The sequence below is a fragment of the Capra hircus genome, chromosome 29, assembly GCF_001704415.2.
Source record: "Capra hircus breed San Clemente chromosome 29, ASM170441v1, whole genome shotgun sequence".
NCBI classification, from domain to species: Eukaryota; Metazoa; Chordata; class Mammalia; order Artiodactyla; family Bovidae; genus Capra; species Capra hircus.
Genome location: NC_030836.1, coordinates 48,392,998 through 48,407,175, shown reverse-complemented (window position 1 = coordinate 48,407,175; position 14,178 = coordinate 48,392,998). Strand labels below are relative to the sequence as shown.

The window sequence follows — 14,178 nt, the reverse complement described above, 5'->3', positions numbered from 1 at the left end:
GGGATTCTCCAGAATACTGGAGCGGGTTGCCATTCCCTCCTCCAGGGAATCTTCCTGACCCAGGGATTGAAACCAGGTCTCCCGCATTTCGAGTGGATTCTTTACCATCTGAGCCACCAGGGAAGCCCAAGAATACTGTAGTGGGTAGCCCATGCCTTCTCCAGGGGAACTTCCCGACCCAGGAATTGAACCAGGGTCTCCTGCATTGCAGGCAGATTCTTTACCAACTGAGCTACCAGGGAATTGGTTACTCATCACTAAATACAACAAGTGCTAAGGCTTCAAGGGAAAGTAGTTAAAATGCAAAGAACACAAAACAAATGGGGCTTAAGCCATCTCTGAGGACTCCGCAGGCCCTTCTGCCCTTTGTCAGGCCTCCCAGGATTGCCCTGAATCCATGCCAGCTGCCTCCCTGCTTACATTTCTGGTCTGTAGAATGCAGACGAGTTGGCTTTCACAGACTGATGGAAAGTTTCCAAACTTCCATCTGACCAGCACTTGTGAGCACGTGTGACTGAGTTAGTCTACTGGTCATGGAGGGTGCCGGTTCCGCCCCCCTGCCCCACCTCAACCCCCGTCATCTTTCTTGGTTGACGTTCCCAGCCCTCAGCTGTGGCCGCTGACACTCACAGCTGCCTGTCTGCAGGGAGCTGCCTCCTTCTGTCTCCCTGGTCCCTGCCTGAAGCCAATGCAGGGCCACGTGGGCAGACCAGGCACTCTCCTGCATCAAGGTGGGCCCGCTCGTGTGGCAGGATTCACGCTTAGGCCCCCGTCCTGCTGAGCACCACCCCCACCCGCCGCCCCGCAACAAGGCCTTCCCTCAATAACCCGTTTGCACCAGAATCCTCATCTCAGGCTCAGCTTCTGGGGAACTGGGCCCCAGACACTAGTCTGACTGCAGTGGGTTGTGGAAGGCTGGTGGTTGAGGCAGGGGGCTTTGGGGGCTGGGGGTCCTGGAGCGGGCCACAATGTGTAGAAGGGGTAGGGCTGGGGGTTGACCCCAGTTCCTGGGATCCCAGGGCTAGGGGGACACCCCGGAGGCAACCCCAGCACGACCTCCCCAGCTGGGGTCCCAGTGCCATGTGCCAGCTGGCTTCCCTGTCTGGATCTTGGCCTCAGGGTTAGTTCCCCTCCCCGGAGACTGGGCCTGGCAGGGCCGGGTCCCCTGCCTGCTGGAGGTGGGGGCTGGTGTCAGCCAGGACCTCGCCAGCCCTGACCACCTCCCATCCCCACCAGCCCTTTAACTCAGGAGGGTCTGGGGCCTCTCCTTGCCCAGGGCCTGGGGTCACCAGCACCTCACACCCCGGGGTGACCAGGGTGAGTCCTCCAGCCTCCAAACCCCTAACCCCGGCCAGTTCCTGCCCTCCTGACCCTTTTCTGGGCAACAGCGCATCCTTGGTGCCTCAGCCCATAGCCCTTCCGGAAGCCGAGCAGGCCCTCGCACCTGGAAGACGATGACGAAGGCCAACCGGGCGGCCAGGACGGCCCAGAAGTCCTTGGAGATGTCGTACTTGTGTTCTGACCATGGTGGCTCCCGGTAGTCTTTGTACCTGCAGAGGCGAGGCGGGTCTTCAGGAGGAGCTGGGGTCCGGCCCCGCTGCAGGGCTCCTGTCAGGAGAGCCTGGGCCACCTGCAGGACGGCCCCCAGCCCCACCAGCTCACACAGTGTGCGGGGCTTCTCCCCACACCGGAGGGGATCCAGGTGCCCAAGTGGGCTGGGCAGGCCTGCGGGGGTGTCCCCATAAGCAGGGGGCTCTGGGACCATATTGTCCGGGGATCCCAAACTCTGAAGGCAGTGCAGCCTTGGTACCAAAAAGCACCCCCCTCCCACCCCGGAGACTCCTCACACACAGGAAGTGGGGCCTTCCGGTGGAAGAGGGTGGGGTCCCTAAACCAGAGCCTTAACCCACCCGCCCCCTCCTGCGTCCACAGAATTCCAGGCCGCGTGCTGTGAGATCCAGTGTGAAAACCGCTTCTCCAGGCTTTCCCCTCTCTGTGGGGGAACTATTGGAAAAAAATGAAACTTTCTGCAAAGTAGCCCATGTATGAGGTTAAACACACAGTTGGTGTGTTCAGGTCCATTCTGTCCCCTGCCACCCTGCCAGCCCCAGTGCCTGAAGGGCACCTCCCCCAAGTGTTACCTCCTTATCTCCCTGTGAAAAATATCCACCCACCCCTCTTCTTATGGCTCCTAGACGTGGCTCTTGACGCCCTGCTGGGAGACAGCGCTCACTCCCAGGGCCCCCAGGTCCCACCTTTGCCCCTTGTACAGCGGGAGCATGGGGGCTTCCATGGCTCCACTTCTGCCTTTTTCTCAGAGGTCCAGAGATGCCCGAGGTGGGGGCAGAGGAAGGAGGGGAACCCGGGGTTCTGTCCCCACCTAGGCGCCCCCAGCTGCTCCCAAATTTGGGGTGCCCGGTTTTAACAGGGCACCCCAACCTTCTCTGTGTGGGAAGAGCTTCCTCAAAGCCATCTGAGAAAGCCCCGGCTTCTTTCCGAGAAAGGGCGGTTTCCAGATGCAGGGCCACAGGTGCACTCTGCTGGTCACCGAGAAGCTGGGGCCCCGTTGGGGGCCCGGAAGAGGAGGCCCCTGGCTCTGCGGCTGTGGGCCTGGTACAGACCCAGACCGGGCTCTCGCCTCACTGCGTGTCCCTGTGGCATCGCCTGGCCTCTCTGGGCCTCGGTCTGGCATCCCCTCACTTAGTCACGCCACAAGAATGTAATGCTGCACACCAGGCCCCATTCCAGGGTTAGGGCTGGTCAGGGCACAGACAGGCCCCTCATCCACAGAGCTGTGTGTCTTCTGAGGCGACAGGACAGAAGTCTCAGAGAGCCTGCGCAGCACTAAGTTGCCAGTCCCAGAGATAGGATCGGGCGGGGAAGGCACACTCTGGTGCCAGCTGCTGAGCCGTGCAGAAGTTGTACAAGCTGACCTCCTATGGGAACAAGCGGCCACTGCTCTCCCACCGTCAGCAGCCATACACACCTGCTCCTCCCTCTTCCTCCTGTGCTCGGGCCAGCTGCACTAGGGTGCTGGGAAATGTGTTTATGCTACCTGGCAAACTCCTACACATACTTCAAAGCCCACTCATAGACGTGTCCAGATGCCAAGCCCCACCACTTGCACTGATCTCTGTCAGAGATGATCTTGCTGTTTTCCTGGCTCAGCTCTTGCACTCGGCCTGCAAGCTCCGCCAACTGGGGACGATAATGCCCTCTCTGGAACTGCTGTGAGCATTCAATGAGACCATGCCTGTTTCAGTGTAGTGATGAATGGTAGCGGTGATCACAGCTCTCAGCTGCTTTTTTTATACCCACGGCTGCAGGCTGGGCTGGGTGCTGCTCCACCTGCAGCCGACTACCCTGGGAGGTGGCTTGACCAGGAGCAGCTAGCAGCGTGGAGCTCACAGCACTCACAGGACTTAATCGTGGCCAACAGACAGATGGGCCTGACTAAAGCCAGAGTCCCAGGGAGCAGAGAGGTCTGGCCCACGACCTTCCACCTCTGTGGGGGAAAGGTGGCAAGCGTCTCACTTAAAAGGGGGTGTTTGGGTGGCCCAGGAGCTAAGGGCCTGTGCTTCCAGTGCTTGGGGCTCAGGCTCGATCCTCAGTCAGGGAACTATACCTTCAGCTGCTGCAACCAAGACCCGGCGTGCGGCAGCGAAGACAGGACCCCGCACGCCTTGACTACGACCCGGCGTGGCCAAAAACCCGAAAAACAACCCCCACAAAATCCCCGGGGTCTTTGCCCTCTTTCCTCAGCCCTCCCGCTGGCCCCCTGCTGCGTGGTCAGGACTCCTGCCAATGCTCGGATAGGGGGCTACTTCAGAGGCCTGGGTGCCTGGGGGCCCATTCTCGAAAACCAGCGCTTACCCTGTAAACACCAACACTGACCTTTTGAGGGGATTTATAATAAAACGACCACCTATCTCCCTGCCTTCTTTGTTCTAAATCATTCTTCTCTGAAATTCATTTTGAGTTAAATAGGTCAGCCTGAGCGTGTTCTTGGCGTGGGGCATTCAAACAAAGCAAGAGAGGCGAGCAGGGGGCTGGACTGGAAGCTTAGGGGTCTCTGGAGCCCAGGCCTGCTGACGACGGGGAGGAAGGGACCCCCAGCTCTCCAGGCCGACCCTGCCCATGGCGGCCACGCAGGAGTTGGAGCAGCTCACCCAGCCTCTTCTTGATGTATTTGCTCACATCTGTGTGCCCTGAAACGTGCGGTGGGTGGGCCTCTGAACAGTAGGCAGCATGTCATGTTGGGTATTTACGTGTCGTCTGCCCTCTTTCATTGGCAGGCCTGGCTCCAACTTGTTCATTTTCACCGCTGTATGGGTCTCAGAGTACGTGCAGTCCCTGCCCTGACTCGGAACACACAGCACGTCTTGTAGTTTAATCCCTGGGGGGTGGGGTGGTCACCGGGGCACAGGTGCTGTTCGGAGTCATCAGCTGCACCTACACGGGGTGGGCCTGCCTGCTGGTTCCAGTGACCCCAGGTGTGCTGTTTTCCATTTCTTGGACCTGCTTTTTGCTGTTGTTTGCTTTGTTTTTGTATTTTGTTTTTCTTTTGCAGCCATGAGCTACTGCTCATTGCTGTCAGTGCCCTGGACCCCGGCAGCCTCCTCCACAGCCTGCTGCCAGGTCAAGGGTATGAAGACAGACAGGTGGGCCTCACAGAGCGAGGTGCACAGTAACAGTACACAGGCTTGGAGTAAACTCCGCCCGACACAGAAAGGGCTGCGCTTCGCCACTCCGGCTTTGCGACGCGTGTCTTGGTCCCTGAGGTCTTCCTGTTCTGAGTCTCAGGCGGTTTAGACTGTCAGAGGATACTAACCAAGCTGCGGCCACACGGCCTCCACTCTGCCCCTGCCCTCAGCCTCATCTCAGCCCGGGGCCCATCACACCACAGTCCTGTTTCCTGAGCCAGGATATGGGGCCCTGGCCCGATCCCTCGGTCTCACTGTCCACCACGCTGGGCCTTTACGCTCTGCGCTCTAGAGCCCACCCGTGCCCACCACCCTGCTTTCACCCACATGCCCTCTCCCTGGAACGGCCCCCATGCCCCCACCCTCCCCCTAGGCTTCCAGCTACTATTACGCGTTTAACTGGATCTGTTTATGTTTCTGCTGCCCCTTGTACAAGGTCCCTGGACAGCAGGGTTCATGTTGCTTGTTCCCGAGTCCCCAGCCCTGAGCCCCCAGCCCTTAACCCTGCCAGGGTGGCCCATGGAAGAGGCACAGTGAATGGCCAGGCCTGGCTGTGCCCCTTGCCCCACCACCCACACCCCACCCCTGCCCCCGTCTCTCCTGGGGCACCCCTCGCCCCCACCATCCACGCCCCACCTCTGCCTCCGTCTCTCCTGGGGCACCCCTCGCGGCACTCCTCGCCCCAGCACCCACACCCCAGCCCTGCCTTCATCTCTCCTGGGGCTCTCCCTGCCTGCTCTGAATAACCGTCTCAGGTATCTGCTGCTTTTGCCCACCTAGCATCCATGACCCCTTGTTTGAAAACCCCAGTTTTCCTCGAGATGCCCCCAAATCTATGGCCACAACCCCACACCCTGGCACCCAGCCCAGACCTAGCCAAAGAGAGGCCCCACACTCTGGCAACTGTGATTGGTTCAAGGAGGGGCCTGTGACCGAAGGCAGGTCAGTGAGACTCAATCCTAGGACTTATGCTGACTTGTGGGAAAGAAATATTCTTCCCACCAGGACTTTTGAGTAGAGAGGACTGCTGGGGGATTCCCTTCTGCCTGCCAGAAAACGGTGCCAACATGCAGGAAGCATGTTGAGAGACAGTGTCAGAACGGGGCTGGATGACAAATGGCAGCCCCTGGATCCAGCCGTGCCTGAAGCTCTCATGGACTTCTTAGGTAAAGGACATGATAGGTCACCTCCTACCTCCATCTGATGGTGAAGGACAGGCAGCTGCAGTCCATGGGGTTGCAGAGTCACACCCACCTGAGCGACAAGCAGCAACCACCACCTCCAACCCAGGAATCTCTCTCTTCTTTCTCTGAATCAAGACTGAGCTGTTCTGTGATTTGCCCAGAAAGAATTCTGGCTTGAATTGGGGTTTTTCCAGAAGCCCACCAAATGAGGCTCTTTAAAGAGAGTTGTTAGGGATTTCCCTGGAAGGCCGGCAGCTCAGGCTCTGAGCTCCCAGTGCCTGGGTTTTATCCCTGGTCAGGGAACTAGGTCTCACATGGTGCAACTAAAACCTGGTGCAGCCAAATAAATATGTTAAAAAAAAAGACAGAGTCGCTGGGCGGTACCTGCAGATCTGCACTTCATAGCCCAGGCCCAGGGGGTCGTTGGGGGCTGTGCCGTTCTGGAAGTCGCTGACGTTGAAGGAAGAGAGGGTGTGGTTGACGAAGCCATGCATGGTCCCGTTCTCACTGTACATGTAGAGGTACACCAGGCGAGGGATGAAGTCGGACGTGAAGGAGATCACAAACGCCTGGCCAGGGAAGGGGGCGGTCAGCGCGGCCCCCAGCGGGGAGGGGGGCCCTGCCCCACCTGAGCCTGGGCAGCGCTGGCCCTGGGGCCTGGCCAGTGACCCACACTGGCAAACGTGACCCATGGCCCCGGCTCGCCAAGTAGACGAATGAAAGGTTAGGGGCACCCCTATCAGCCCCTCCAGCATTCCGAGGAGAGCTCTGGGGATGGGAACAGGGCGCCCCTGAACGAGGAGGCTGGGGGACCATGCTGGCTGCCTCTCGCTGGCTGGGTGGCCCTGGGCAAGTGCCCTGACCTCTCTGTGCCTGCTTTTCCTCCTGTCAGACAGGGCTAACTGCACCCACGGTGGGTGCCTCTCCTTCCTGGCCTGTTTGGAAGGGAATGAGGCAGGGAGGGAAGGTGCCTTGTAGACTGTAAAGCCCAGACCCAGCTCCCCTGTACTGGAGCAGCCCCCAAGGCAGAGTGGTGCGATGCCGGTGTCAAAGCAGGGACCCGAAGGCCTGGGGTAAAGACCAGCTCTGCCTCTCGCTGGCTGGGTGGCCCTGGGCAAGCGGCCTGACCTCTCTGTGCCTCAGCTGTATCATCTGCAAGATGGGCAATGCCTCTGACTCCAGGGCCCATGTGTGCACCGGTAGGCGGCCTACGGAAAGGGCTTAGCAGTGTCTGCAACGTTCAACGGCTGCTACTGTGGCCGTTGCAGCTGGTCGCTCTCACAAGACGCCCCGTGTGCTCCCAGCTGCTCTGCTCACAGCACCCTGGTGCTTACGCTGCACACAGAGGGGCCACGCCTCGCTGTTTCCAGCGCCTCCTCTTTAAAACGTGACCCCCGGCTCAGCCTGGATGGGTGGACGAGCTCTGACCACAGCCTCCCTTTACGGACGGGTTTCAAAGCCTTAAGCCGGCAGGAGTGGGTGGCTGATGGGGGCGGCCTGTCCCCAGGGATAGCAGGTCCCAGGGCTCTGAGGGTCCCTGTCTGGGCTGAGCATCACTTCCTGTGCTATGGGGACGGAGTCAGCCCCACGACTGTGACCATCTGCTCCTGGGGGCTGTCTGCCTGGCCCTCCCGCCCCCACCAAGATGCAAGGTGGCAGCTTCTGGGGGGCTCAGGCTCGGTCGGTGGGTGGAAGGGTGAGGGCCACAGGACTGCAGACATTCCTGAGGTGCTCGTACTTGGGGTTCATGTGTCATGAAGGTGTGAACCAGATCCACGGGGCAGGGTCACAGGGGGTGCTGTTCCCAGCAGACTTGCGTGCGCGTGTGTGTCTCTGTGTGTCTGTATGTGTGTCTGTGTGTATGTATGTGTGTCTGTGTGTATGTATATGTGTCTCTCTCTGTGTTTCTATGTATGTGTGTCTGTGTATGTATGTGTGTCTGTGTGTATGTATATGTGTCTCTCTCTGTGTTTCTGTGTCTGTCTGTGTATGTATGTGTCTGTGTGTCTTTGTGTGTCTGTGTGTGTATATGTGTGTGTCTCTGTGTGCGTATGTATGTGTGTATATTTGTGTCTCTCTGTGTGTTTCTATGTGTCTGTGTCTGTGTGTGTGTGTCTGTGTATGTATATGTGTGTCTGCCTATGTATGCGTGTCCCTGTGTATGTATGTGTCTGTGTCTCTGTGTATGTATGTATGTGTATGTGTGTCTCTCTCTGTGTTTCTATGTGTGTGTGTCTGTGTATGTATGTGTGTCCGTGTGTCTGTATGTGTCTGTGTCTGTATGTGTGTGTGTCTGTGTGTGTGTGTCTGTGTATGTGTGTGTATATGTATGTGTGTGTGTATATGTATGTGTGTGTGTCTGTGTGTGTCTATGTATGGATGTGTCTGTGTCTGTGTGTGTATGGATGTGTCTGTGTGTATGGATGTATCTGTGTCTGTATGTGTGTCTGTATGTGTGTCCGTGTGTCTGTGTGTCCGTGTGTCTGTATGTGTGTCCATGTGTCTGTCTGTGTGTGTGTCTGTGTGTGTCTGTGTATGTATGTGTCTGTGTCTGTGTGTATGGATGTATGTGTGTCCGTGTGTATGGACATGTCTGTGTCTGTGTGTGTGTATGTATTTGGCTAGTAAGTTCCTCTTCTCTCCATGTTTCATTTCCCAAACCTTCAAAGAGCAGGTGTGAGCTTCACATAAAGGAGAAAAAATGAACTTTTTTAAAGAGCAGGAGAGTTGCTGACGTGGAATCTCTTTCTCTGGGTCTCCCTTCCGCCCTGTCTGCCTCTATCTCCTTCTCTCAGGACTCTGGGGAGAAAGGGCACTTAGAGGCCCAGGTGGGCACAGTGGAGGGTGTTGCCTGGGTTTTGGGGCGCGGCTGAGGAGCTGTGGCATTCCCACCCGGAACTCGCCCCACTCCTCAGTAGAACCAGGAGGCGCTCTCTCAGTGGGGCTGCCCGAGGCTGCAGGCAGAGACCAGCTTCCCGGAAGGGCCCCCCATCTGTGCAGCAGCTCAGCCAGTTGCAGTCCCCAGGTCACTTACGTTGATGATGACGGCAAGCTTCCCGACGCCTCTGAGGATATTGTACCAGATTCCTGGGGGAGGGGCCAAAAAGCACAGGTTCAAGACCCTCTTTGCCGGGGCTCTTAGTAACTTGAGCAAGCCCGCGGCAGGCTGGCCCTCTCAGGGGCCGGTCTGGCCCTCTTGTGGGACCGGTCAGACCCGTGGTAACTGGGAGTCGTTTGGGGAGGGCCTGGGGCAACCTGGTGAACCGCAGAGCCCATGGCTTGTACTGGCTCAGTGGCTGTTTGTAAGCCAACTAGATTCTCAGAGGGATGCCTAGAAACACCTGGTTCCTGGCTCTGAACAATCTGCCGTCAAGCTGTGTAAACTACTGACTGTTTTTTCTAGAGATACAAAGAATCAATTTAGATGTAGCTTCCCCCTCCCCAAAGCGTCCATGCAGCAGTAATTAGACACGGAAGCCACAAAATTTGGTGTCCAGAAACTTCTACATAGCTGTAGTGCTAGCAGTGCCTGCTCTTTGGAAGGAAAGCGCTGGCAAACCCAGGCAGCATGTTAAAGAGCAGAGAGACTACTTTGCCAACAAAGGTCCGTCCAGTCAAGGCCAGGCTATTTCCAGTGGTCATGTATGGCTGTGAGACTTGGACCATAAAGAAGGCTGAGCGCTAAAGAATTGATGCTTCTGAACTGTGGTGTTGGAGAAGACTCTTGAGAGTCCCTTGGAGTGCAAGGAGATCCAACCAGTCCATTCTGAAGGAGATCAGTCCTGAATATTCATTGGAAGGACTGATGCTGAAGCTGAAGGTGAATTTCCAGTACTTTGGCCACCTGATGAGAAGAGCTGACTCGCTAGAAAAGAGCTTGATGTTGGGAAAGATTGAAGGCAAAAGGAGAAGGGGATGACACAGGATGAGATGGTTAGATAGCATTGGCGACTCAATGGACATGAGTTTGAGCAAACTCTGGGAGATGGTGAAGGACAGAGAAGCCTGGCGTGCTGCAGGCCATGGGGTTGCGGAGTCGGAGACGACTGAGTGACTGAGCAGCAATGGTGCTAGAGAAACCATGGTTAGGGACAGGTCAGATGGCAAGCCAGGGTCGGGAGCCAGGCCAGGGCCTCCTAGCCAGTGTGGCCAGGAGCACATCTTGGGTAACATGACTGGGCAGCAGTGAGGTACAAACCACGCCCGTCTGGACACCCCCTTGGTCCATCAGCAGGAGACACGGGGCTGTACCCAGTCACAGGGGAGTGTGGATGACCACACAGCACTTGGAGCATCGCCAGCTGCCCCACTGGCCTCGCTCCCAGCAGAGACGAGAATCAGGAGGCCCAGGAAGGAAGCCTGAGGGCCCAGAGCCGGCCCCGCTCCTTAGGGCCCCAAGGCTATGGCTCCTGGAGAGGGGCCCAGCATCCCTGGCCACCCCCGTCCCCACCCTGATGGCGTCTTATCAGGCCAGGAACACGTCATTGCAGACTTGGGGCTGAAACTCTGTCCCACTCGCCCTCTTCCCCTGCCTGGAGCCAGATCTGAGATGGTGACAACAGAAAGGGCTGGTGGGGACAGTGGCAGGGTGGGGGGCTCTCCATCCAGGGCCCATAAGGCTGTGCGTGGGTGTTCCTGCCCTTGCAGTGAGCGCCCATTTGAGGGGTGCATGCTAATGGTCAGCAGAGACAGCAGGAGCTCAGGCCCATGTGCCCCAGAATTGGGAAACCACCGGCTCAGACCCAGCCCCTGAGGGCAGGTGTAAGGGCGGCTTCCCAGCCCTGGCCAGGGACCACTCCAGAAGGGCAAGCATTTCCAGTGCCCCAAATATGGACGTTTGTTGGCAAAGTGATGTCTCTGCTTTTTAATATGCTGTCTAGGTTTGTCTGGGAGAGTTTCCAAACTTTTCCAGAGCTTGCTCAAACTCACATCCTTTGAGCAGGTGATGCCACCCAAACATCTCATCCTCTGTTGCCCCCTTCTCCTCCTGCCCTTAGTCTTTCCCAGCATCAGAGTCTTTTCCCAATGAGTTGGCTCTTCACATCAGGTAGCCAAAGTATTGGAGCTTCAGCATCAGCAATGGGTAAGTGTTTGCTGAGTGACTATATGAGTGTAGAAAGTCCTTCCAACCAGACTCTTCATGCCCAAGCAGAGGTTGCCACATCCAGCTGCGGGGGAGTTTCATCAATCTTGCCTGCTACTTAAAAAATGCTGTTGCTGTTGCTTACTCCTTTAGCCGTGTCCGACTTTTTGTGACCCTGTGGACTGTAGCCCACCAGGCTCCTCTGTCCATGGGATTCTCCAGGCAAGAACACTAGAGTGGGTTGTCATTTCCTTCTCCAGGGGATCTTCCGGACCCAGGGATAGAAGCTACGTCTCCTGCATTGGCAGGTGGGTTCTTTACCACTGAGCCAGCAGGGAAGCCCCACAATGTCAATGGGTGTATACAAATTGGGATGATGTGTTTTTAAAAAAATTTAGACTAGCTGCTTCTGCAAGAGCCTCAGCTCCCAGTTGGCATCTCCGTGACCACAGCTGGTGGCGGCTGGCAGTGGCGCCCCCTTCAGGCCACACCACGGATTGCAGCTCTCTCTGTACCAAGGCAACGCCCTTGATCACCACCAGTGACTTCAAGAATCACATTTACCCAAACCCAGACCCTACTAAAGCCTGGAGAAGAAAACCCTCCAAGGGTGGGGTGTTTCAAGGGCCCAAGATCAGGCACTCCTGTCCACTCATTCACAGGGTCCCGCACAATCTGAGCTTGAGAATTCTGAGTAGGGTGCTGGAGTGCTGGCCAGTCCAGCAAGTTGAGGTCTCCAGGCAGGGGCTCCCTTGGGAGGTGGATCCCGAGCCCAGCAGGAGGAAACGAGTCTGTCAATGAGCTGAGAGAGGTGACAGCAGGAAATGGGGATGGCACGGGGGAGATGGCTGGGCCAGAGAGAGCGCTCCACGGCGGGAGACCGAGGCTGCCCGACACATCCTGCGGTGTCTCTATCCCCAGGCCGATGGTTCTCTGTGTGACCCCCCACCCCAGAACCCTGGGCTCCAGGACGCTGGGCCCAGCCCACAGGATTGGTGTCTGCTGGAGTCTTGACCCGCTGGATTATTCGAACGCATGCCGCATGATAAGAACCACTGTCCTGATGACCTCTAGGAAAGTACAAGGGGCTAGAGCTGCCTCGGACGAATCTCAGCCTCCTTACGACATCTCGCAGGGCTCCGTCTCATTTCACCTGTCTCCTTCTTCAATGCCGAGCCTGGTTCCGGAGAACAGTCTAGGGAGGTACTGGGATGTGCCTGCTGACTTGCAGCTCCCAGGAGCTGAATGCAGGAAGGGTTTCTCACCTGGGAGGCTCTGAAGAGCGAGCCCGAGAGGAGGAAGATGCTGGCCCTGGGTGAAAGGTCAGGCCTAGGAGGCTGCGGCCGGCGCCCACGTGAGCACGGGGCGGGGTGCCCTCAGTGACCCGCCACGCCTCCCTCTCCGAGGCCGAGCAGAGCAGTGACGGCACTGGCGCTCCCTCCACATGCTCCTGGCGCTCTGGGTGCGGGGCATGGGGGCTGCGGCGGCCCCTGTCCCTTCAGGGCCCCGCACGGATCACAGGAGGAACACAAAAGCCTCTTCAAGGAAAGGTTACGGTGGAGGAGCCCATAAACAAACCCAGATTATGCTTCGACCAACGGGGCAGGAACCAGGAAGTCAGCAGCTGATCCATAAGCAGCGTCGCGGAGCCGTGAGCAGAGACCCCGAGGACGAGCTCCAAGCCCTGCTGGTGCTGGAACGACACCAGGGCCCGGGAGGGCTCGGGGAGGGGGGTGTCCTGGGACTCGCTTCCATCCCGGGGGGCTGCAGGGTTTAGGGTGCTGCAGTGAGGCGTGGCCGCGGCTCTGCCAGGCACAGGATGCCAAAGCAAACAGTGGCCGCTGTGGGCTTGCCTGGGGCCTCCGGCGCCCGAGAATCGAGCCTTTGTAAGGAGCACAGGGCAGGAGCGGCGCTCTCTTTCACGGCCCCTGGGCGCGGGCTCAGAATTCCCAAGGACCACGCAGGGTGCGCCTGTCAGGCTGCCGTGTCCGCTCCGTCCATGCCGTAGGCCTGCTCTCATGGAAGTGTGCTGGAAGGGGCTGAGGGCTTGAGCTAATCTGGTTCCAGCTCGGCTCTGCTCAGCACCTGGCCTCAGTCTCCCCATCTGGAAAGTGGGACCGAGGATTCACCCCAGTGTCCTCACCAGGCTCCTGGGGGACACAATAGCAAAAAGCCCCAGAGAAAGTCCAACATCAGACACGGCTCCCTGGGCCATCCTCAGAGCAGGGCATGGGGCACTTCAGAGAGCCCTGGTTTCACGGCACCTCAATCTCAAGGTCGTCGTTCAGTTGCTCTGTTGTGTCCAACTCTTTTCGACCCCATGGACTGCAGCCCATCTCCCGGGGTTTGCTCAAACTCATGCCCATTGAGTCAGTGATGCCATCCAACCATTTCATCCTCTGTCTTCGGAGGATCTGTGGATCCAGCCGGTGGCTCAGAGCAGTGCCCGGCCTGTGTCTGGATGGCCCAGGAGGGAAGAACCCTCATGAGAAGATGCCACATGAGAAACTTCAGCTTTCGGTGAGAATTCTGCACATCGCCTCACAGCCCACAGAGACAAGAACATCTGCTCTCCTGCCCTGCATGGAAGTGTGAGCTGGGCTCTGACCCAGCACAGCGGCAAGCCCGCTGCTCTGGACGGCTCTTACCAGGCCCCAGGGCCCTTAGAGTCGAGGTGTGCGGGGCAGAGGCTCACTCCACAGCCACAGGCGAGGCAGCATCAGGGACCCCGGGAGCCAGAGAATTCACACCCTTTCACATCTTTCAAAACCACAAAGTCTGGTGGAAAAGACATCTCTTTGCTGAGTCTTTACTGGTTGTCCGGGTCGCCCGGACAGGAAGGAGACTCAAGTGTCAAAACGCAGGGCGATGACCTCTGTACAGGAGCTGAGCTCAGACGTCCCTCCTGGTGGAACAGCAAGTGTTCCTGGACCCTCTTAAGCTTGAGCTCGGCAGGTCACACCATGGATCCCAAGGCACAAATGTGAACCAGGTGAAATCAACGATATCTGAGCGTGTTTGAATTGTGAAAATGGCAATTTCTTCTGGTGCGACCTGAGAAGGTGCACTGTGTAAAGCAGAATTCCAGGCGGATCGGGGACTGATGGTGGAGAACTGGTGGGCCTGGCACCATCAGTCGGTGGGGGCCACTCTAAGGATGGAGCACTGGCCAAGGAGGCCCTGGCCTGGGATGCGATGACCTAATGCC

At 57.8% G+C, this 14,178-nt stretch overlaps 1 protein-coding gene across 1 annotated transcript in view; it reads right to left on the bottom strand.

Moving 5' to 3' along the window:
• Positions 1-14,178, bottom strand: part of ANO1 (anoctamin 1) — a 176,162-nt gene that overhangs the window by 2,383 nt on the left and 159,601 nt on the right. Inside the window, exons 24-26 of the mRNA XM_018043147.1 lie at positions 8,922-8,974; positions 6,272-6,456; positions 1,445-1,550 (exon numbers count right to left, since the gene is read on the bottom strand). Of these exons, the coding sequence (XP_017898636.1) occupies positions 1,445-1,550; positions 6,272-6,456; positions 8,922-8,974 (344 nt within the window). The remainder of the gene's footprint in view (positions 1-1,444; positions 1,551-6,271; positions 6,457-8,921; positions 8,975-14,178) is intronic.